Below are 24,987 nucleotides of genomic sequence, written 5' to 3'. Positions count from 1 at the left end.
TACTGATAGCATGCTCATTACTGTTACTATGGTATCGATATCAATAAGAACTATTACTACTACGACTGTGGCCCCACACGCAGTACTTAAAATTCTGGCCAGTGGTTCACAATTAACCTGGCTCCAAATAACTCCATGTAAGTAGTCATTCATTTCCATGTTCTTTTAAAATGTTCTATTAAAAAGGCAAAACAAGCAACCCAGTGCTCCCCCTTGAAATACCCAGAAAATAACAGGAGGTTAAACAGCCATGTATAAAGAGTGTTGCTTCAGTACTTTTACAGAACAAGTTGTATGTAGCACTTTGATATACAGTATATCAAGCTTCCTGCATCATTTGGACAGAAGATTGAAATCTGTGCTGGGGGTTTCGACACCACTAACAGTGTCATTTTGACTCCGTTCCCCTCCTCACAAGATGCCCTGTTGTTCCCTCTTACACAATTACCTGAGTGGAAATGCCCTATAAAACTGCTGATGTGTGTACTTGGCTACAGGCTGTTCTATCATTTTTGGAAAATGGTGTTTTAAAAAAAAAAAAAAAAATGTTAAATACTGAAAGGTCTCACCGATTTAAGTGGAGGCAGCATACTGGCTATCAGTCCCACAATGCGCTCCTGAGAGCATTCTGCAAACACTTGGTCAGGGCTAGGTATTATAGCTTTGTCAACTATATGCTTCTTGTTCAAGTCTCCAGCAACTACCAAGAAAGGGAAACACAACATCATCCTCATATACTGTAGCAAACTGGTCATTAAGTTTAGTGAAGAACTTTTAACACCAAGAATCTAGACAAGCAGCACACAGTCAAAAGGTGTTACTGACAAAGATATCGTTCTGTTGAGTGCTCCGATTCATCTTCAATGTTATCTGTTGCCTTTATGAACCTGTCCGTTTCTCCCGGTTCGTCCTCTGAGCACTGACCCTTTTGGAGAGTGGGTATAGCTGCATTCGTATCATCACTGCCCTGCTGACAGGATGAAAACCCAGTGAGAAAACAGCATTTACAATTTCACAGCGTTGCATTTACCGAATTAGAATGTTTTATAATTTTTTCGAATGTACTAAGCCATGAAAAAAGATAAAGCAGATGTAGATAAAGTACCAGCCAACCAACTCCTAACTGATACTTATTAAACACAGGGCTAGATACAGTATACTCATGTATCATGCAGGAATAATGCCTTTCACTTCACCTCTTTACCAAGGTGACACAGGAAGCAGTAGTGCTGAGATGTATTGCAGAAATCCCTGTAAGAGCGCACAGAACTTCATTGCTGATACGCTGTTTCTCTTCTCCCAGGAAGTTCCAGTGCATCTATGCAAGAGATCTCACATGTACCCTGGGGCCGCCAGCCGCCAGTCAGACACAAAGCTGCCCCTGCTGTGGTGAAGGGGCAACGATATCTGCAGCTGTCGAAATCAATAGCTGCAGGTGTCAGAATGGTCAGTGCTGCTAACCACTTATACAGACATAACAAACAGTTTTGATAATGACACAAATATTAATTTTCACAAAGTCTGCTGCCTCAGTTTTTATCAGATGAATTGCAATTAATTGCATAGTTTCTCTCCATGACAATGAACTTAATCCTAAAAACATTTCCACTGCATTTCAGCCCTGGCACAAAATGACCAGCTTACATTATGTCAGTGATTCTCTGGTTGACCCTCCAAGATAAACATCAGGGACAGACGAATATTCTGAAAAAGGTACAGGAATTGGACTGCTGAGGAATGGGGTAAAGTCATGTTCTCTGTTCAATCCCCTTTCAGATTATTTCTTACTTCAAGAAAACCACTTGGGCAGAGAAGGAAAGGAGATTGCTACCATCGGTCCTGGGTCATGCCAACAGTAAAGCATCCGGAGACCAATTAAGCGTGGGGTTGCTTCTCAGCCAATTATGCGTGGGGTTGCTTCTCACTCACAATATTGCCTAAGAACAGAGAAGCTTCTCCTAAACATCCAAGGACAGTTTGGCGATGCCTTTTCTAGCACGATGAAGCATCTTGCCATAAGGCAAAAGTGATAACTAAGTGGCACGGGGAACAAAACATCGTCATTTTGAGTCCATAGGCCAGAAAATCCCCAGACATTATACCCATTGAGAACATGTGGTCAATCCTCAAGACATAAAAAAAACCCATAAATTCTGACTAATTCAAAGCACTGATTAGACAAGAATGGGCGGTCGTCAGTATGTGGTCCAGAAGTTGATTGACAGCATGTCAGTACAAATTGCAAAGGGTCAAAACTGCAAATATTTACTTAATGTAATTGTCAATAAAAGCCGTGGACACTTATTAAATCCCTGTAATTTTACTTTAAGTATACCATAGTAGCAAAAAAAAAAAAAAAAAAAATCTAAAAAAACACTGAAGCTGCAAACTTTTTGGAAACCAAGATTTGTTTTATTCTCAAAATTTCTGGTCATGACTGTACCTTGCTCGGCATATCAGCGTGCTACCTTGCAGAATGCAGCGCTATTATAGACAGGAGCAAAAAATGCCCCTCACTAAAACACACACCTTCAGTCATACATTGGGTAAACTTGTACTACCCAATCTACCCAATATATTTAACATGGCAATCAAGAACCGATCGGCTTGCACTTTAACTTAGTCCACTTTATTTCTCTCTAAGCCTTAGTTCACAAGCGCCTTGAGCAGGCCCGGATTTCCCACTAGGCCTGTGAGGCACGGGCCTAGGGGCGGCACATTTTATGGGCGGCAGTCAGCAACATCGGGCTCAGATAGCCGAGACAGCACAACAATCACATATATGCAGCTGCAGCACGTGGACTCCAAGCATGCATCGAGTGACAAGTCAAGCAGCGCCGCTGCCGTCATGATTGGCAGTGGCGCTGCTTGTCACTCACCACTGCCCGCCTGGAGTCCACGTGCTGCAACTGCACATATGGGATTGCTGTGCTGTCTCGCAGCGGCGACGTCCCCATTCGCTCCAGTAGTTGAGGTTCAGCTCAACGTGCTGATGCTGATCCACTGCCCCCCTGCCGCTATTGGCTGCTGTGTCAATGGGCGTGCAGGTTGGGCGTCACAGTGTGTCTGTGTGCCTCAGCTCCAGGCTCCCGCCCTCCCTCTCTCCCTCACGAGTCCACTGCACTACAGAATAAAAAAATATAAAAAAATACGTACTACTGTGGCTGAAGTTTGATATATATATATATCCTTCAAGAAAAGAAGCGGCACTCCAGGACTTGTATAAAGAAGATGTCACTCTTTATTCATGAATAAAGAGTGACATCTTCTTTATACAAGTCCTGGAGTGCCGCATCTTTTCTTGAAGGATACAAATTTGCTGTTGAAGGCACTGGGCAAGCTAAATCTATAAACAGAGTGCCGGATATACTACTCGATTAAGTGGGGGGCGCCAAAAGTGTTGTGCCTAGGGGCCTGACCCCTAAATTCGCCCCTGGCCTTGAGTACTGTTGGAGAAAGTGTGCTATATAATTAAAACTTACTTACTTACAGGGGTTTAAGTTATATCCTGCACAAGTCAGTACATGATTCTTCCATAGATAAAGGAGATTTGAGAAAAATCATTATTTATCATAAAAGCCCAAAACAAATGCCAAACTTTATAAGAAATACCTTATCCGACACAGTATTTTTTACTGTGATATCCTCATCCTGAGGAGTTTTGCTTAGAAGTTCATCACCAGACGTGACGTTCTCACTGGAAGAACTGATTAAGGAAATCTCATTTTCAGGGTTGGCCCACATGGATAGTAACGAAGACGCTTTAACACCTAAGGCAAAGATTAAATATATATTCACTGGATCAACTAGTTGCTCCACGTATTATAACTTATCAAATCAGAGGGGAAAACACAGGCAGCGGCACTCGGCAGGATTAAGTAAAGTAACAACTTTAGTGATGAGTAAAAACCGACGTTTCAGGGTCAGCAACAAACCCCTTTTCAAGGTGTACAAACATTACAGCAGTGTTAGGTCTCACCTTAAATACCAGTAAGAGAGTGCATTCGATCTCAAACACGGAACGGGGAGGTTGCGTCTGACGCAGCTTCCGGCTGGGTGTGGGCCTGTGCGCTGTGAAGCGTCTGTGTAACCATGGTGACTGATGCTGCGATGTGAGAGCAGCATCAGTTACAGTGTACGGAGAGCACTGTCTCGCACGGTGCACCATATTGCAGTGGTGTCAGCGTTATGAGGTGGGACGCAAAAGGATCAAGGACTCTTCACGGCCCAGGTAGGGGCACGTTGTCACCAACCCAGACATGATTTCGGCTGTGGGGGATCTCATTCGGCAGACTCACCGGATCGCCACTCATGAAATAGCTGCTGCACTGCAACGACAATTAAATCCATTCCTTGCTACGCGTACTGAAAGAGATGGGTCAAAAAAACACCCGTTCTAGCCAACTTTTGATCCTCTGACAGATGCTTGGGCACCCACTGTGCACAAACTTTGCCATAGCCAATCTTGTTGTGGATGATGTGATGGTTCCCTAGCTTATCGACAATGCAGCTGCAATTTCACATGTGTTGATCTGACAATTCTGATGAATGAGATCCTCCACAGCGAAAATCACGTGGATACACTGTTCTCTGTATACTGCCTTCATCCTGCGATACATTTCCCAGCACTGCTGGAGGAAGTGTGGCGGCATTGGCACTATTTTCCATATATTTTGGGAGTGCCTACTCTTGCGGCCGTTTTGTTCAGAGATATTCGCTCTAATTGGGGAGGTGTTGGAGGTCCAGATTCCCGCTGTCCCCTTAATTGCGTTATTCCGCCATTAGTACGAGTATCCAGAGCGGCGATAGATATAAAGAATTATTTGGATATATTTTTACTCAACTACAACAGTTCAATGGAATGCACTTATTGACATTCCAGGTATTTATTTAAAAATCTCACCTTTTCCTTTCTGTGCTTTCATGAGACAGCTGGCAACTAGATGTGTACAATCAACCTGCAACATCTGAGCACTGTGAATAATACTGGAGTCTAGCTTCTCCCCTTCCAGCTCCCTCTCACTGGCAAGGTCTGAAGAATAGAGAGCCAGCGCAGTGAACAGTAACCATGAGTAGTTATGTATGTAAGGTTGGATAAGCTGCTGTCGGTCACTGATTTTATTTGTGATTGTTGGATAGATGGTGATACTGTGGCTTGGCAAATGGCTGATGAAAACGAAAAAAGAAAATGGGTTATAGTTTAGGGACTTCACAAAATCTATCTGTGCAGCATAAATAGACTGCAGAAACCACTCTACACACAATTGGAGTTTATCTAAAATCACAACCTAATTACACTGGTGTCAGTAACGGATACATGCTCAGTAATAGCTCTTGGTGTTTGCTAAAAATAGCCACAAAAGCCTATAGAAGTAATGAAAAGCAGTGTTCTGTGTATGAATCAAACATACCCCTCATGCGATGTATCACTATCTAGTAGCCATGTACAGTCAAAGAACAACTTTTGCAAATGTGAGAATGTCAGTCACAACAGCTACTTTCTACAACGTAAGAAAACCGATGGGTTTAGAAATGTCTTTCCCGCTCTGAGTGTTCCATTTAGTGCAGGCATGGCCAAACTATGGCCCTCCAGCTGTTGTGAAAGTACAAGTCCCATCATGCCTTGCACAGTTTTGCTATTAGGAATGCTTAAACTCTGGGATGTGTGGTTTCACAACAGCTGGAGGGTCAGAGTTTGGCCATGCCTGATTTGGTTTGTGGAATACAGATGTGCCCTTACACAACTTTGCAATCCCATGTGAAAACTGTAATAGCAGTAAAAGATCTCACGCTATAATTGCATAAAATGAGCACGACTATTTGTGTAAAAGTTGCATTAGTCAAAAAGTTAAAAAGTAGCAAATATCAACTCTGTTCCAAATACCGGGTCAGATGCAGGACCTTGGTGGAAAACAGCACTGTTTCCAATCCAGGTCAGACCTGGGACTTTACCCTTTTTCCACTGCATTGCCGAACCTGGGACATTCCCAGTTTGGCAAAGTTTACACTGCACATAAGCGCAATGTCTTTTGGCTGATGCCTGGAGATTATGTCATCATCAAGCACCAGGAAAACCAACAGATTAGGACATGGCCTGGAAAGTGGTCTCCCCTAATGGAAGTTGCCCTTGTCACGATGGGGGAAAGACCAAGCACTCTGGAAGCTGCTCGGTTTCCTCCAGTCTACGGCACACCTTCACCCTGCTGGCATTGCTTCCTGCATAGCAGTGTGGACAGCAGCCCTGGCAGCTTCCACAACCTCCTGAACAGGGGACACTGTGGTACAGAAGGTATGGGCACTGAGCTGCTGTGAACAGGTCCTGGGTTAGATGAAACAGGTAACCCATTTAAACTGCCCCTTAACCCAGATCACAGCCATGATCAACCCTGGTCGCTACCTGGGTCCATGGGTAACTTGACCCTTTTCCACTGAGCAAAAACATTGGTTTTTGAAGGCAGTAGAAAAAGAGAACAACACTTTGGCTAAACATCATGTGGTCATACTGCACATTGGTTGTTTGTCATAGATCACTGTATTACACTGTATGTATAACATTTTCACTTTAGCCTCACATAGTCGTATGTCTAGACCACAATGCTAATTAGTCTTCACACCCTTTGTAAAAAAGTTATTATATTAGGGGGGGGGGGGGGGGGGGTTTAGCAATTTCTGGTGCAAATTTTAAGCCATTAAAATCTGGCGTTTTCATATAGACCTAGCAGGCATGTTTTAGTGGAATTGATAAAAAGTCTATAAAATAATATGAATAAAAATAATATTTTTATAGCACTGTTCTCCAAATAGAACTTGAAGTGCTTTACAATGCCCATTACAGCACAATATACAAAGCAAGCTTAACAGTGGATATTAGTGAAAAGCTTGAGTAAACATGAAAGTCTGCAGTCCAATTTGAAGCATTTTAGATCGGAGGCCTCTCGAACCATGTAGAGAAGTGAGCTCTATAGAGTCGTAGCCACAAAGCTGAAATCTTGAAACCCACATGAGTCCAGGGATATTCTAGGTACAGTTAATAATCCATCTACAGATCAAAGTAAGCAGTAAGGAGCTGCTTCAAGTACCTTGAGTCCTGGTCATGAAGGGCTTTGAAAGTCAGAAAGCAAATCTGGAAAGCAATTTACCACCTCACAGTTAGCAAATGAAGGGAGCAGAGAATGGGTGTAATGTGGATGCATTGCAGGGGGGCAGATATAAAATGTGCAGAAAATTAGATTTGGGTCAATTATTTTGTTTCTGTGCAGGGAAAACACTGACTGCTTTATTTTTACACTGCAATATAGATCTCACTTTTAAATAAAACCACACCCAAATCTAATTCTCTCTGCTCATTTTACATCTGCCCCCCTGCAGTGCACATGGTGTTTTCCATCTAAGAAGAAATTTGCCAGAAGGAGTGAACCAGTGTAACCCCTATGTTCCTCTGCTGAGAGAGTGACAATTTAAATGTGACTGATGCCTCAATTTTAAGCCACTATCCAGGTTAACACCAAGTTATAGCCCATTTTCGGTGTTTGTTAGTTCTGAACTTCCTAGCTTAAATCCTGTTGGCAAGCTATTCTGCATTCTTGTCATGTGACCTATCATAAGGACCTCTATTGTCAGAGTTCAGTCAGTCAACTAGCACTTATCCCACTCCTAGAGGCAAGCTACACAGCCATTCAGTTGTTATTAGGTTCTCAGTGCCTAAAGAAGGACAGACGCAGTTGTGCATCATCCGCATTGCAGTGGTAGACCAGGCCATAAGGTCTGATTATTTCATCCAGTGGTAGCATACATTGTATGCTATAAAATGCATGGGACATCGTATAGAACCCAGTGGGACACCACATGGCATACAACATGGTGGAGCAAGTCAGAAGCATTTTTAACTATTTTAGAAAAGCTCAGGAAGGACACATCTGCATATTGGAGAACTTCAGCTTTAAAAATGATGCATACTATACTTGTATGACACAAGTGTTATGCCATCATACTGAATAAAGTGTGCTTAACACATAAGCCTTTGCTTATACAATCACATACTGTGTACACAGTAAATACACACACCTATGACCTACAACATATACAGTAGCACGCACAATATTAACTCGTTTGAGAGCTACAAATAATATGCTTTAATGTACCTTTCAGAGTATCTCATAGCGACATAGCATCCATAGCACAGGTCAAAGTCATCGCATACGTTGCAGTTGATCCTGTGACCAATAATAAGTCCGTGGCAATGATCACAGGCAAACTCCATGTTAACCATTTCATGGTCATCTTCATGTCCCTCAGGCTTTACACCACCTGAAAGCAATACCAAGAGCCCCAATGAATGTATACACTAAATTTGTACATACCATAAGAGTCCTGCTGTTAAAATACTATAAACGTTGAGGATTGTTAGCTCATTACCAGTGTTTCAGCATTTAAAATATAAAATTACAACACATCTGATATGATATCTAGTGCAAAGGACAATTCGTAAATTGGGCAGATGTTTTACGTATTTTAAAAATTTAAAAAAAGTTCTTGTGGGGTTTTTTTTGCCCCACATAATTCCTATAAAATATTCTAAAAAGATGCATACATATCCCACCTAGGGTCTGCCTTTTCTAGATCGCAGTAAAAAGTTCCATTGAATAATCAAGGTTTGCAAACCACATAATAGAAAACAAACTTCAGTAATATATTCACTTGACAAAATATACGTTCCGTTTTATTACATTTGCAATCTTTATAGGAAAATAGGCATGGTTTTCATTTAATTATTAAAACCAGTGTTAAGTTTAGGAGGAAAATGATAAATTATACTGGTCTATTTTTAGGAGGAAGCAGTCTCTGCGCCAAAGAGACCGACAGATAAAAGGGGGGAAAAAAAAAACAGTTTTGGTTATATTATCATCATCATCAGTCAAAACAGACCATTGATGCAATGCTATCCGGATGGCTCACCAGGATGTCTAGGTTGACCTGAGTAGGTCGACGCCATAAGGTTGAAATGCACTAGATTGACACAAGCAGAGGTCAACACGACAATGGTTAACACATATGACAGTCCAATGGAGTTTTCAAATACTTTTTACATTTTTGGGACCCTTTCCATCAACATGGGCTCCTATTGTCAAGCACAGTGGTAGTGAAGTGAGGCACCTGACCCAATGCATGGAAAGCATGTGAGGGTAAGTGCTACACTAATTAGGTGTCCAAGTGTTCAGGTGTCGACAGACACAAAAAAAGCCTAAAACACACATGCTGACCTACTGTAGAACATGTCAACCTTCTAATAATTAGTGTATTAAAAAAAAGAACATGTCAACCTTTTTTGTCTAAATATAGTCATAGTGCATGTCAAATTTTTTGTGAAAATCAACCTAGTACATGTTGACCTTTTGTTCTAGACTTATTGACCTTCTACCTAGATATTGTTTAAGCCTGGGGTAGCCAACCCTAGTCCTCGAGAGCTACCAACAGTGCATGTTTTGCAGGTCTCCTCACAGAATCACAAGTGAGCTAATTAGCTCCATCTGTGGATCTTTTAAAATGTGTCAGTGATTAATGAGTGCAGCTGTGCAGCAGCTAGGTTGTCTGGAAAATGTGAACTGTTGGTAGCTCTCGAGGGCTAGGGTTGGCTACCACTGGTCTAAGCTAATCCATACCCTGATGCCATTATGATGGGCCCTTTCCAAACTAATAGTGACACTGTTCATGTTTCTACACATGAACTCTGTTTACAGGAAAACAAAAATAGAACATTTAGGGATAAACTCTAGTAATCAGAGGAAAAGAGCACTAAAGTACATATACATATATATTATTTTAGAGAACTGTTAGTTCTGACTGGAAATCTTAACAGCATAGGTCTATAGTGACTTCACAAATGATAAATTGACATCATCTGGATATGGAAGCGGTCAATAATCTCATCAGACTCAGCGAAGTGGCCAGGAACTGTAACTAAAGCCCCGTACACACGGGGCGATTCCAGCCAGAGTCGCTGGGAATAGGGTTGACCATATGCCCATGCGTATGGGGCGACTGTCAAAGGGAGTCACACCCACGACCAGCCCTGCAATGGTCGCTGGTCAGCGGCTTCCCCCTGGCAGTGTCTCGTTTCATCGTTCCTCAGCAATTTGGTCACTGAGCAATATTTCGCTCAGTGACCAATCGCTCCGTGTGTATGGAACTTTACAGAGAGAGTTATGTAAGACAGGCTAAAAAATAAGAACACACTATTAATAATTTTTTTGACTTGTATTATATCTTGCACTAGGGCTGGATCTAATGTGCAGTAAAAACATTTTTTTCTATGTTGACAACTGGAATAACATTCCACTGTAAAATGTTACCTTACCCAAGAAACATGTTTTACACAAATCCATGTCATTACACTGCAAACATCGGTAGCGGTGCCATGGTGCAATTTTATCACACCCATCACAGGAGATTTCAACATTCAGCAGGTCGCAGTATCGTGCAATAAACAAATGCATCTGTAAATGATGAAAGCAGAGACAAGTGTGATTTGCTCGGTATATGGAGCCACAGAACAGGGTTGTAGAGGTTCAAAGCTTTAGTGAGAATGACTTGCGGATTTGTCAGCAAACATAATAGACTTTTTTTGTAGCTATTAATTTCTTACATAAACACATATTTTATGTAAAAGGAGTAACCTTGGGGAGAACAAAAAGGCCAGAGAACAAATAGAAAAAATAAAAATGAGGTAACCCATCCAAATAATTAGCTTCTAGCGAACATCTGTTGTATATGTTTACAGTATCTAAAGCAAATGAATATGTTAATAAAAACATAAAGCTGGGGGAAAAAAAAGGATTCTAAGAAAAATTAGAAGACCAAAAAATCCCTCAAAACGCTCACCTTTCTTCTTACATTTGGATCCGCCTGAGTTATCGTTTCATACCAGGCTTCAAACATTCCATCCTTGCATTCTTCCAACCACAGAAGGTTCTGTCTATAGTCTTCTCTCTCATCATCTTCTTCCCACTGACTACAATGTGAAATGGAAATTCATAGCAAGCTAGTGTAAAAGTGGCGTTTTCACCCCCAGAACTTACCAGTAGGATAAAAAAATCATGGCTGCTGTGCATATGCAACATAACCATGGACAACTGCACAGGTTTTACCGAAACTACAGAAGTGTCCTCCTACATCTAGCCTCAATAAGCCACATCATGCAAGTGCCAGTTCCTGTGCAACTCTGCTTGCGTTAGGGTTTTTTTGTTGTTGGAAATGCCTCCTCATCGCAACAGGATTAATTGGATATGCAATACTTTTAAAGAGACAGAGTGCCCCTGTTATGTTAGTTTTTCTCCTTAATGTTATTATTGTGACTATTTACGTTGATGTAGAACCACCAGCTTGGGAATTAATAATTGTGTAAAATAAATTGAAATAACTGGGCATTGGCATAAAATCAAAGTAAAAATATATATACATAAGTGTAACAATAAAGGAGTATATAAACATATTGGGGGAAATTTAATAGCATGAGAGATTCAGAAAGCGAAATATTTGGTAAGAACTCTACAGGTTTTTTTTTTTTTTAAACGGCAATCATTTACACGACAAAACCAGTTTGATTTTGCAGTGTAAATGATTGCCGCTTTAAAAAAAACCTGGAGATTTCTTGCCAGATCTCTCACTTTCTGAATCTCTCATCCGATTAAATTTCACCCCTTGTGAGAGCAGCATTCGTCTAATTCTATGAGATAACATATAAATGAGGTAATGCAGTCAGATTTAATTAGATATGACTAGTAAAAGAGATAGTAGTGAGTCATATGTTGATATATCATTGTATTCCAATATAAAATGTAGAGACAGAAGGATGCAAGCACAGAGGGTACATCAGAGAAGAAAACCCAACATCATGGTAGATCCATGGCAGTATTGTAAATAAAGCTAACCGCACCACTGATTTGGATAAGAAACAAACCAAAAGCCCTAATGTTGAGAGTGTAAACATCACCACCCATCGCTGAGGTATTCCACCTGTCCCATTACGTGAAACAGTTTGGGAGACTTATTGCTTCTCTCCTAGCAACAGGAGTCAAAAATGCATCAGTCACACTAAAATGAATCATCAGTCTCCTGTGGTATTCTAATCGCAAGACAAATTTTCAGGAAACAAAGAGAAAGTATTCTGACACTTGTGCATTCTTGCAATAGGAGATAGAGTAAGGAAATAAGGAGGCAGTATAACGAAGGTGAAAAACCCTAAGGATTTGTTCATGTAAATCTAGTGGCGATTAAGCCAGCACAGACATACATTAACACCCATAGGGAGCCTCATCTTATTGCGGCTACTATAGGCTAAATATAGAGACTTATAAAAAAGTCTCTTATTAACTGATTGCAGAATCACCTAAGGTTACTGCATTGAGCAGGCTCTTATCTTTGGGAGCTTATTCAGTCAGCCTGCATTTCTGATGAGGCTTGTAATTTTAATGTGGGCGCACTGTATCCCTCCCCATTGCCCATGCTTCTGGCTTGCAGCCAGTAGCACAGAAGAAGTGACCCTACAGTGGCCTGGACTACGCACATCGCTGTAGTTTCCAGGTGTGTGACGTCACATGCAAAGAAGGCAGGGCAAGCACAGGGTGCTGGGAGGACTAATTACATCGATGGCATCGATATATAGGCACATATTACATTACTCACCTCACAACACTGTCATGGGTACTAATATTCTCCTGTGACACTGTAAGGAGAAGTTCTGGGAGAGCAATAGAGTGAAAGAATGGGAGATCCTGTGGTTCCCAGCTCATATCCAACATGTGGAGGAGTGTAGTCTGCACACAGGATAAGGCTGGAAGCAGTGACCTGTACACATAAACCAAAGTTTAAAAAAAAAAAAAACCACACACATGCAAAATTAAAAGGGTATTAAAAGCGCAATTGTAAAAACACCGATAATTGAAATGTGTAACGTAAATTTTAATTATCAGTGTTTTTACAAAAGTGCTTTTATTATCATTTTACAAGTTATATATTCTATATATAAATTAAGAGCTGCTTTGAAAAAAACTTTTTGGTCAGATATATGATATTTAAAATTAAAACAGATTGTAAATAATAAGTGTGCCTTATCTCAGACAAACATGATACCATGCCAAATACTAATGAGATATTGGGCAGTATTCAATGAGAAAAATTCGCTGTGATTTCTGGAGAGTTTGTGCTTTTCACGCGGTGGAGAGAGGTTTTTTTTCTCCAAAGGCGAGCCACCCTATTCAATGTGAAATATTCTCCGTCTTTCTAAGTGATTCTCGCCGTCTCTCTCCGTGTAGAAATTCTCCATCTTTTGATGGAGAGCAGGAATGTGAACTTTTAAACTAAAAGGGTGTTTTTTTTAATTTTGGTGTCAAAAAATCAGTTTTTTTTTTCTGTGAAGGGCCATGTTATTTTTATTCATGTGCCTATAGCACATGAATATATATTTAATTTTAAAAAAAAATATTTTTTTACATTTTTTTTTTTTTTTTTACACAGTGCAGCCAGCAGGGGGCCGGAGCGCTCGAGCCGCTCATTAGATATTCATATATTCACTGCACCCGATGCACGTTCGGGTACAGTGAATACTGGGTCCCCCGCTGGCTATAGGGGGGGCAGCCTGTGCTGCCTGGGTCCAGGGGAGCCCTGCTCCCCACCCCATATCCCCTGCAGCAGCCAAGAGAGACTTTAATCTCTCTTGGCTGCTACGTCCCCCGGCTCCCTGACAGCTCCGCTGCAGGGCCCCCGGCTCCCTGACAGCTCCGCTGCAGGGGTTAAGACTCGCCGCGAGTGGCGGCGAGTCTTTAACACGTTGAATATGGGGAGCAGGAGGCTCCGGAACACGGAGAGTGCATGGCGAGAGAAAAAATCTCTCGCCATGCACGGAGAATATTTGACATTGAATACTGCCCTCTGTCTGGAAGAACAATAGCACTAAATTCCTCGAAGATCCATTACATTCATATTGTGGCCACATTCTAACTGCTTCTAGAGGGGAGCGATGATTAGCAACTGCGCATGCACTTTCATGCGCATATGCAGCCGCTTTGTGCGAGCAGGCACTGTGAATTGCTTATTTGGCGGGCCGTTCACATCTAGCAGTGCGGGCGTGGGGTAGCGCCCATGGGAACACCCAGCATTTCATGGGCATCCCTAGGAAAATGCTAGGCATTCCCAAGCTAATGTTGCCGTGACGCGGGTGCGGAATATCAGCTGCCTGCCTGCCTGCTTCCTGTCAAGGACGCTGCAGATCTAAGATGTCTGCGAGCACTAGAAATCAATTGATGGTCAGCTACCATCAAATGACTTCACCCCTGCACGCAAGGCTGTGAATGGATGGTTGCATAAATAAAGAATGCATAATGCCATATCATTACAACATACAATCTAATAAGACTGAGAAGACAAATTGCTTCATATTTGCGGATGTACTGTAGTTGAGAAAAGGAGAAGCAAAAGACTTTCCACATGGAACTCAGGTTATATTATTCAGTCTGGTAATCTGATCTAAGGCAAGATTATTGCAAAGTGCACATAAACATGGCACACACTATATACCCTACACAATACACAATCCCCCTATCTTGCTTGTATCTCTCCACTCTGCTAGCGCTTGCTCTAACACTGCTTCCTCCTTTCCTTTCTTCACAACTATCCTACATTTTCTCAAGCCTCTGAATAGAGACATATACACCACTTATGTGCATTGGACTTGAATAATGTTAAAATGAACACATACTCCCTCTTTATAAATTCTGCCGAGAACTGTAGCAAGTGGATTAGGACTGGTTTAAATAGAATATATAATTATTGTATTACCAAGCAACACTTAAATGTTTACTTAGAAGACAGCTGTTCTGAAACTTTGAACAATGATCCCTAATTAAGCCCTTGATAGTAATGGCAAAGAATACATTAGACATGGTATATTATGTTTACTACATACCTGTCTTTAAGGTTGCTGAACCCCTTCACCGCATTAACTAGAACAACAACAAGCTTGTAGTAGGATTCTCGAACTTCTCTATGGAGTTCTGCACCACAGCCTTCCAAGTGACCAAAATAGCTATAAAATGGACAAATAGTATTATTTTTCTGAAAGTTATTTTGGTTAAAGCCTCTTTTGAAATGTATCATAGTATAAATGTACAGTCTGACAACTAAAACGAATAGTTTTAGTGGTATATTTAAATACAAACAAACATTCACATGAACAACTGCACACAGACTACATTACTGCATAAAATAATACAGGAGTTTCTAGTTAAATTCTTTTTAGCTTTCATCCACTGGACACTGAAAACACTGGGTATAGGTGGAACTGGAGGAGTCTGTGCACCAAAAGGTTAAGCACAGGTTCCTGCTCCCATATATGTCACTACCCGCCAGTATTCTTCGGTTTTCTTTTGGCGCCCAACAGAGGTAGGCACATTTTATAGCTGCTTCTGTAGCTGTACTTTAAGCTTTTATTTACTTAATATTTCCTCCTGCTCACACCCTATACAAAAGGGTGTTTTTTTCTAGTACGAAGCAGAAACTCAGAAACACACGTCAAAGTACAGGGAGAATTAAAAATGTCACTAAAGCAACAAAAATGTAATTAGAGCCAAAGAAAAATGAACAGAAATCAAGTCGCAACATGAAATGAACAGTATTGATGCTGTGCCACAATAAACTGATACATACACAATAGATCAGTAGAGATCACTTGAATGTGAGAAGATTAAAGTACACACAGCCTTTAACCTTGCTGCCTTTCTAGCACTTCTACATATAACAATGTAACCAAACGTGAGCGCTTAACAAGATAAATTCAAATACTGAAACTCTTAAAGGCGGATTTTGAAGTTAAGGATTGGACAAAGTGGCACCGGGAAAAACATAACGGTACTTATTTCCTAGCACGGCGCCCATCGCATAAGATTGTATGCCTTAATTAAGGCATACAATCTATACAATTGAAAAGATTTTTAATTGTATGTACAATATTGCATCTTATGGATCTCATCTTATGGATCTCATGCATCCATAAGATGCATAAGATCCATAAGATAAAAGATCCATCAACACCAACCTGAAGCGTGGCGAGCCCACGAGGGGCGACGGCACGCGTCCTCCGACCTTTTCATACCCCCACTATCCACGTCGGTGTGGAGTTGATTTTATATAGTGTGGCGAGCGCAGCGAGCCCAAAGCGTGGCGAGCGCAGCGAGCCCCGCGTAATACCTGTGAATTAATGCGCGTCCGCTCGCCAAGCTTCGGGCTCGGTGGCTCGCCACACTATATAAATTCAACTCCATGCCGACGTGGATAGTGGGGGTATGAAAAGGTCGGAGGACGCGTACCGCCGCCCCTCGCGGGCTCACTGCGCTCGCCACGCTTCGGGTTGGTGTTGATGGATATTTTATCTTATGGATCTCATGGATCTTATGCATCGTGTGGATTCATAAGATCCATAAGATGCGATATTGTACATACAATTAAAAATCTTTTCAATTGTAAAGATTGTGTATCTCGTCGATCTCCTCCAATGCTTGCGATATCGTCCCGACACATACAATCTAGATCGTGAGCGCTGTGCTAGGAAATAAGTACCAACATAACAACTCCCTATGACAGTAAAAAAAAAAATATTAATCATGCTATGGTTAAAGTCCCTGCTACATAATTAGCTTCTCCTCTACTAGGTAGTAATAATATCTGTAATTAACTATACTTTTAATCGTTAGCAAATGAGTCTATATAAAACTCCTGTTGCAGCACCTTGAAAGTATGTGTAAACAAATAAAAAGTCTCAACTTAGCCAAGTACAGCGCTGCGCTCACTTTGTGAAGTCACTCTGGCAGGCAAGGAGCTCCAATAAAAAGATCACACAGGGGGGCTGGAAGAAGTGGGGTTTCCCCAAAGTATCAAGACACTCTTGAATAATTTTAAGAATCTTCAGGATACTTTCAGCCTGGGCTCTTCTGAGGGACAAGACCTGCAAAACGCTTGTAGAACAAAAAAAAAAAAAACAAAGTTAAGGGTTACCTTTACAGATCCAAGTTGCATATAATAAATGGGTGGGATTTAAGAGTTCATTGTTTCCAACAAACCTTTGTTTACAAAATTACTTTAAATTATCCACAACTTTTGAAATCTTCTATTGTATATTCACTGAAGACTCAAACACCTACATTAGTATCATTTTGCTATATTTAAGGTTCTTTATTTCTAAAAGGGATAATTAGAACACATTTATACCAATGAGTGATCTGCTTTGATCATCTTAAGCTGACATTATTCATAGGAACTTCTACTAAAAGCATTAAGATCTAAAAATAACAAATGTCATGAAAAGTTCTGTCATTACCTCTCATGGGAAATTGCTGGATCCTTTACAAAATCTAAGATGCTCTTCACAATGGGATATTTTTCTTTCACTGTTGGCGCCATCTTTTGCTCCTCCATAGAGCGGAAGGAGAGCAGCCTTAGTTTTGCCCGACTGAATGGAGCTTTACGTGTTGGGGTAGGAGGGGGAGAGGAAGTATCTTCCCCCTTTTCTGATGATTTTATTTGAGAGCCTACTGGTGTCTCATATTTAAAAAGTTCTGGCTCCTGCCTTTTCTGAGAGTCATAGTCAAGAGCTTGACATTTTCCTGTCAAACTAGGATGAGCAGCCTCAGGAGAAGCGGTAACAGGTGAGGAGCTTGAAGCTTGAAAATCAGCCTCCACAATGGAACCTTTTCGCAAATTTAAACTGCAAACATTTTTCTCTTCTGCAGAACTGCTGCTGTCCGATTGCAGTCTTAACATTGTAGGTGAAAAGTTCAGCAGCAGAAGACACTTCTCAATACACTGCTTTGCTGTAATTTAGAAGAATACATTCTGTATACATACTAGAACACTTACAATTAAACAAAGATTTATTTAAGAGTACACCAGTAGCATAATTTTAAATAAACACGTATGACATCTATTCTGCAAGTAGGCTTGTTAAAAAGAACATCATTTCTTTACACGATGGATCTGTTTTAAATTTAAAATATTGTAAAATATATAGTAAAATATTACATTTAACTCACACAATATATAGTCATATTTATTCAGATCAGTGACTAGTCACTAGAGCAGGGCTGGGCAACACCGTCCCTCCAGATGTTGATGAACTACACATCCCAGCATGCCTTGCATCAGTTTCAGCATGGCCACATAGCAAAACTAATGCAAAGCATCCTGGGATGTGTAGTTCATTAACATCTGGAGGGCCGGTGTTGCCCAGCCCTGCACTAGAGTGACTTGAATATAACCCAAAGACTTTTGCGAGCTGTGACAGCGAGCAGTGTAGACTGCTCGCTGTCACAGCTCGCACGGTCAGTATTCAACTGACCCCCTGCATACACAGTTTCCATGTTGCTTTTTTTTTTGCAGCGAAGTGGAAACGGCGTGTGCGGCTGCTAAAACAGGAAGGTTCTCGGGTAAATGCAGCAGACTCCCTGCATTAGCTGCGAGCCTCGCTGTTTTGGGGAATTCTTGCCGTCATCTGACAGCGAGGGTTCCGCCGGGACATTGAATAGGGTGAGCGGTTGGTACGGGTGTTAAACGGCGAGGGTCATTTGTTTTCGTTGATCCCCACCATTTAACCCCCTCACCGGCAACATTGAATACTGCCCTATGCCTATAGCTCTATTGACAGGAGCACCTCCAAAAAACAGACAAACAGTCCTCAGAGAACCAACAGACCGGATATCTCTTTGCAATCAGACTACATACATGCATTCACCCTCTCACCCCAACCTATCTTCACTTTTTTCTTTATATATTTTTTCACTTTTGTGTAGCCCTGGGGTCACACAGGTGCTTTGCTTTGGGGTGCCCTAGATTTTTACCCCCCAAAATGTTAGGGACTTGCCCGACTAATGAAGTCACGTGGACATGGTGGGCAAGCAGTTACTTATGGCCATAACTATGTGAAGAACCTCGCTCAAAATGCAACATTTTACTGCAAGGATTATTATTAATAAATTGTGAGTTTGAAATGTGCACCTGCAATCTTGTCTTTCTATGCAGTACTACTGAAAGGTCTCCTCAGGGTTGCACCACTCATTACTGATGTGCACCCCAGGAGCCCACCCCTGTATACATAACTAGAGTGCAGGAAACTCCAAAAGAGTCGAATTATACTCACCAATAATTCCTTTTTCTTCATAGAGATCCCATGGCAGCCATAACACTGGGATGTATCCCTTTCCCCATAGATCAGACAGGAGTTTTTTCTCTAGGACCGCCCACCTTGGGTATAACAGCCTCCTCCTCCCTAGCCTCAGTGTCTGTTGAGTGTCTCCGTAAGCCTGGAGAAAAAACACAACAATAACACCGGAGGGCAACAAGTGGCTGCCATGGGATCTCTATGAAAAAAAAGGAATTATCGGTGAGTATAATTCGACTCTTTCTTCTACGATCCCCATGGCAGCCATAACACTGGGACATACCCAAGTAAAAACCACACGGGAGGGATAGCGGTCTAATATTTACTTATGGCGATGCCAGTCCGGCTGACATCGCTCCTTGCAGAACGTGGTTCCCAAAGTGGGCAGCAGATACATTAAGTGCATAATGGTTGGAGAAAGTACGGACTGAAGACCAGGTAGCCGCTTTACAGATTTCTGTAACTGATGCCTTCGCCTTATTCGCCCATGAAGTGGAGACTGCCCGAGTAGAGTGTGCCTGGACAATAGGAGGTGCCACCTTGTTTTCTTTCTTGTAGGCAAATAAGATAACTTCTCTTATCCACCTAGATATCGTTTGTTTAACGGGTGCTCCTCCTTTCTTTATTCCTTCTGGAATTACAAATAAATGTTTGGTGGTTCTAAATGTCTTGGTTCTTTCCAAGTATATAGATATGGCCCTCACCAGGTCTAACTTATGCCACATTTGTTCCTCTTCATCCTGAGGATTTGGATAGAACTCGGGAAGAGTTATCTCCTGATTGAGGTGAAATTCTAGAGATGACCTTAGGTAAGAATTGCGGGTGTGTTCTCAACACAACGAGATAGGGTTCCTCAATCCACAACGCCTGTAGCTCACTCTCCTCGCAGAGGTGACTGCTACGAGAAAGACCACTTTCCAGTTAAGTAGCTTGAGCGGAATGTCCATAAGTGGTTCGAATGTATGCTTGGTTAGTACTGTCAGAAGCAAATTCAGGTCCCACGGGGCCACAATTGATTTAATTGGGGGCCTAACTCTCTTCATGGCCCTGCTGAACCTCTTTACCACCTTCTCTTCCGCCAATGGTCTGTCTAACAGAACGCTTAAGGCTGACACCTGTGCCTTAATGGTGGCCGTTGCTAAGCCTAATAGGAATCCATCGAAAAGGAACTGCAGTACCTCTCCAGTGGAAATCTTGGCATAATCACCTGAGAACTGACCCCATTCGATGAATTTTATCCATGTCCTGTAGTATGCTAGAGAAGAAATATCCTTTCTGGCTTTCAGCATCATATCAGTGACTTGTGAAGAAAGATTATGTTTCTTTAGTATTTGCCGCTCAATCTCCACGCCCTTAGACATAATGTCGCGGGTTCTGAGTGTAGTACTGGGCCTTGTCTCAGTAGATCTGGTCTGTTGGGTAGCTCCCATGGTTTCTGCACCGATAACCTTAGGGCATTTGAGAACCAGCCCCTCCGTGGCCAATATGGTAGGATTGCCACTAGGTCTGCCTTGTCCTCTTGTACCTTCTTTATCACCCTGTGTATCAGGGGAAAAGGTGGGAATATAAACCCTAGTTTGAACTGCCATTTGATTGTGAAGGCATCCAATGTCGCTGCTTGGGCATGATAATATTTTGAGCAGAATGTCCTCGCCTTCTTGTTGGCATAAGTAGCCATCAGGTCCACCTCTGGAACTCCAAATTTCTGCACAATCTCCCTGAACACCTCTTCGTTCAGTTCCCATTCTCCCGGATCTAGTAACTTTCGACTCAGGAAGTCTGCGACTATGTTTCTCCTTCCTGGTATGTATACTGCCGAGATCGAGAGAAGATATTTCTCCGCCCATACCATAATATCCTGTGATATTCTCATCAGTTTTCTGCTTCTGGTGCCTCCCTGATGATTTATATGTGAGACCACCGTGACATTGTCTGACATAACTCTGACATGATTCCCCTCTATGTAATTCTTCAGTAGTCTTACTGCTTCCCAGACTGCTTGAAGTTCTCTTACATTCGAGGAATTCACTGCTTCTTCCAGGGACCATATTCCTTGCACTGATGCATTCTTCATATGTGCTCCCCAGCCAGTTAGACTGGCATCTGTGGTTACTACCACATATCTCGGACTCTCTAGACTGGATCTTCTTTTCTCCAGATCTCTTGTCCACCACAATATGGATCTTCTTACTGAGTCGTTCAGTAGAATAAGCTGATGGTCCCTGTATCCTCTTCGGATCAGAGGTAACAGGTACCCTTGTAGACCTCTCATATACGCCTGGGCCCATGGTATAATTCTTATGCAGGACGTCATCATGCCCAACAATTGTACTGCCATCATAAAAGTCACCCTCTTTGAATACAGAACCTTCTCTATCATTTCCTGAATTCTTATACATCTCTCTGGTGATAGAGCAATGTTGAACTTCACAGTGTCTATCAGGACGCCCAGGAACTGAATATTTTGACTTGGTAGAAGATGGCTCTTGGTTTCGTTTATAACCCAACCGTGCTTCCGTAGGGTTGATAACGTCAGTTCTAGACTTTGTAGGACTTCTCCTTCTGAATCCCCTACAATTAGAAGATCGTCCAGATATGGCCATATCAGGACTCCCTGTTTTCTTAATTCTGCAATCAAGGTGACCAGAACCTTCGTGAAGACCCTCGGAGATGTTCTTAGCCCAAAGGGTAGGCAGGCAAACTGAAAGTGCCTGTTTGACACTGCGAACCTGAGGAATCTTCTGTGGTAACGGTTTACTGGAATGTGATAGTAGGCGTCCTTTAAGTCTATCGACGCTAGGAACGCCCCCTTTTTTATCCCAGTTAAAATGGATGTCAAGCTTTCCATCCTGAATTTTATCTTCTTTATATTCTGGTTGAGATCCCTCAGATCCAGGATTGTCCTGTATTCTCCATTGGGTTTCTTCACTAGAAATAAGCTCGAGTAAAACCCTTTCTTGTGTTGTTGCCTGGGAACTTCTTCTATGGCGTTTATTTCTAGAAGTTGTTCTATCTTTATTGTCAACTCTCTCCTTTCTTCCCTCGATATTGGTGTTCTGGACCTTAAAAAACGATCTAGTCTCGGGTAAAGTGCAAATTCTATTGAATAACCCTTCTGAATTATATTCAGGTCCCATCTGTCCCCAATCGTCCTTTTCCAGACCTCTGGGAAATTCAATAGTCTTGCACCTATCTTGATGCTTTGTGGATAGTCATAGCCTTCCACCTCTGTCAGACTGAAATTTTCCTCGATAGGACTGCCGAAAGGACTGACGAGATAGATTTGGGTTCCCTCTTCTATAATATGGCTTTCCAGGCCTACTGTATAACTTCTTGCCTCTTTAAAGGATGGTTTAGGTGTTCCTGGGTAAGGAAACCGATTCCTTCTATCCTGCGGAAGCCGGACAGATTTTCCTCCTGACCGTTTCTGTATCATGGCGTCAAGCTTAGACCCAAATAAGTAATTTCCCTCAAAGGGTAATGCTGTCAGTTTGTTTTTAGAGTTTGCGTCGGCACTCCATGGCTTTAGCCACAGCGCCCGTCTTGCTGTTACTCCGGCTGCCATGGATTTTGATGCGAACGACACAGAATCCAGAGATGCTTCACACAAATAGTCAATGGATTTTTGCATAATCTCTAGACTGCGTAAAATATATGCTTTAGATATTTTGTCTTCTACATCAGTATGTAGATTGGCTGCCCAAAGCCTGAGAGCACGGGATACTGAAGCAATAGCAACTGACGACCTGAGTGCACCTGAAAATGCAGTATGTACCTTCCGTAGGGAGGTTTCTACCTTCTTATCCATGGAATCCTTAAAGGCTGCTGCGTCTTCCACCGGTATTGTAGATCTTGACGTGAGCTCTGCCACCGCTGCGTCTACCTTAGGAATCTTGCACCATGCCATAAATTCTTCATCCTTGTATGGATACATTTTATCCACTCTATTACTAAGTGTGAGTTTCTTGTCCACATTTACCCACTCCTTAGCAATTATCTCCCTTACTACCTTATTAACTGGGAAGGACCTCCCCTTTTTGGACCTATCTTCAAACAGCGGGTCCTTTTCCGTTGAAGTACCTGTAGCCTCTTGGTAGTTCATTGCCTTGTATATATTCTTTAATACATTTTCCACTATATCAAGATTGAAGGTTCTATCTTCCTCTATTTCTCCTGATTCATCAGTGGAATTTTTAACTGAATCATCCATGCCGGACGAACCATCATCCTGACTCAGCCCAGCTTGTGATCTGGATCTCTTTGCTGTCTGTGACTGAACAAATTCATTTTTAGATACAAAATTTTGTTTCATCCATGCCATAAGTTCTTTTAACATTTCAGTATGTTCAGAGTTCTTTGTCACTTCCCTTATGGGCTCCTTCACATAGTGATTTGTTTTGACTCGCAGAGAACACCTTATCACATGACATGCAATTTGATTCAATGTACTTCTTTTTAGAAAGACTTTTCTTTTGGTACAGGGGTAACTTCTGTAGGCACACTATAAAAGATAATAGATATACTAAGTAACTAAAAATAAAAGGAATCTAATGCCCCAAAAACCAAGGGCTTACCTCATAGGGGCATTGTCCAGCTTAGGGGAAGAAGGCGCTTCCATCTCAGCCATAATACCTGCAGCACAACGTGATGCTCTGAACAGCGTTGTTTACTGCGTTTAAATATGGCGCCATAACCCTTTCCCTGCTGTACTAGCAGTACTCAGGATGGCCGAGCGGAACAAAGGTTCTCATCCTTGTTTTCCCGGGGACACCTTTGGTGCGCACACAGGGATAGATCTGGGCGGAAGTAGACGCCGCCGCGTACTTCCGCCCTACAGTACCTTAGCCCCGCAGCGTGCAGTCGCGGCTTACAGCCCGGCCTGCCGCTTTTCTCGCCCACGCTTGCTTCAGCCTTCCACGATGTATTCCTGCCGGCTGAGCTGCCAAACGTATGTACCTTGTTTCCATGCAGACATAAGCGGGTGCATAAACGGGTGCATAGACGGGTCCATGCATAGGGGTATAGATAAATCTGGTCCCCCTCACATTCTCTCCTTCCCCTGAAGCCACTCCATATATATAAGAGGTCCTTTCTAACGGAGACAGGAAAAAAAGACACTGAGGCTAGGGAGGAGGAGGCTGTTATACCCAAGGTGGGCGGTCCTAGAGAAAAAACTCCTGTCTGATCTATGGGGAAAGGGATACATCCCAGTGTTATGGCTGCCATGGGGATCGTAGAAGAAAATGGCTGCCGCAACTGGGAGGTGGAGAATGTCTGCAGTAGTCTTCATTTAGATACCAGACCACACTGGAGTCTGAACCTCTAATTGTAACTTTTCCCAATGACCTTTCCAAGCACCTAGGAAAGGTTCTATCTACTTGCTGACAGAATCTGGTTAGTGTGCAGTAACCAATTGCTAGCACAGGAAACATTCTTTTGTGTTCAGTGAACAGGAACCTGCATCACCGTAAGTGGTGGCCTGCCATTGAAATTAACACTGGTGAAGTTCTGCAAGCGCTATTGCTGATGTTTACATAGAAGCAGCAGTGATTGACAGTCTGATGAAGTTTGGGGACGGCAACTAAACTGAGGCGTGTTGCCATTGTTGCAGGGGAGGGCTGAGGCCAGCTTTTCCATCTCGAGGATAATTCCTTGCCTCTTGGTAGCTCATACAGCAACCAGACTGCTTGAACTCATGGGACATGTGGCTGGACAATGGTTTTGCAGATGATTGGATACTACACCCTTGGAAGCAGCTCTGATTAGTAGTGCCGCAGTTACATATT

The 24,987-nt window shown here is 42.2% G+C and overlaps 1 protein-coding gene across 2 annotated transcripts in view; it reads right to left on the bottom strand.

Annotated features, from left to right (window-relative positions):
* The window catches only part of ZZEF1 (zinc finger ZZ-type and EF-hand domain containing 1), a 130,301-nt gene that overhangs the window by 33,960 nt on the left and 71,354 nt on the right, over positions 1-24,987 (bottom strand). The window contains exons 29-39 of one of the 2 annotated variants that reach the window (XM_083174134.1): positions 17,366-17,858; positions 16,839-17,003; positions 14,960-15,079; positions 12,682-12,843; positions 10,879-11,008; positions 10,355-10,493; positions 8,142-8,307; positions 4,904-5,166; positions 3,613-3,770; positions 826-970; positions 570-700 (exon numbers count right to left, since the gene is read on the bottom strand). In XM_083174134.1, the coding sequence (XP_083030260.1) occupies positions 570-700; positions 826-970; positions 3,613-3,770; positions 4,904-5,166; positions 8,142-8,307; positions 10,355-10,493; positions 10,879-11,008; positions 12,682-12,843; positions 14,960-15,079; positions 16,839-17,003; positions 17,366-17,858 (2,072 nt within the window). The remainder of the gene's footprint in view (positions 1-569; positions 701-825; positions 971-3,612; positions 3,771-4,903; positions 5,167-8,141; positions 8,308-10,354; positions 10,494-10,878; positions 11,009-12,681; positions 12,844-14,959; positions 15,080-16,838; positions 17,004-17,365; positions 17,859-24,987) is intronic. The other variant, XM_083174135.1, reaches the window with a different exon arrangement.

Source organism: Crinia signifera, chromosome 2, assembly GCF_055691185.1.
Source record: "Crinia signifera chromosome 2, ASM5569118v1, whole genome shotgun sequence".
NCBI classification, from domain to species: domain Eukaryota; kingdom Metazoa; phylum Chordata; class Amphibia; order Anura; family Myobatrachidae; genus Crinia; species Crinia signifera.
This window is presented reverse-complemented; position numbering and strand designations above follow the sequence as displayed.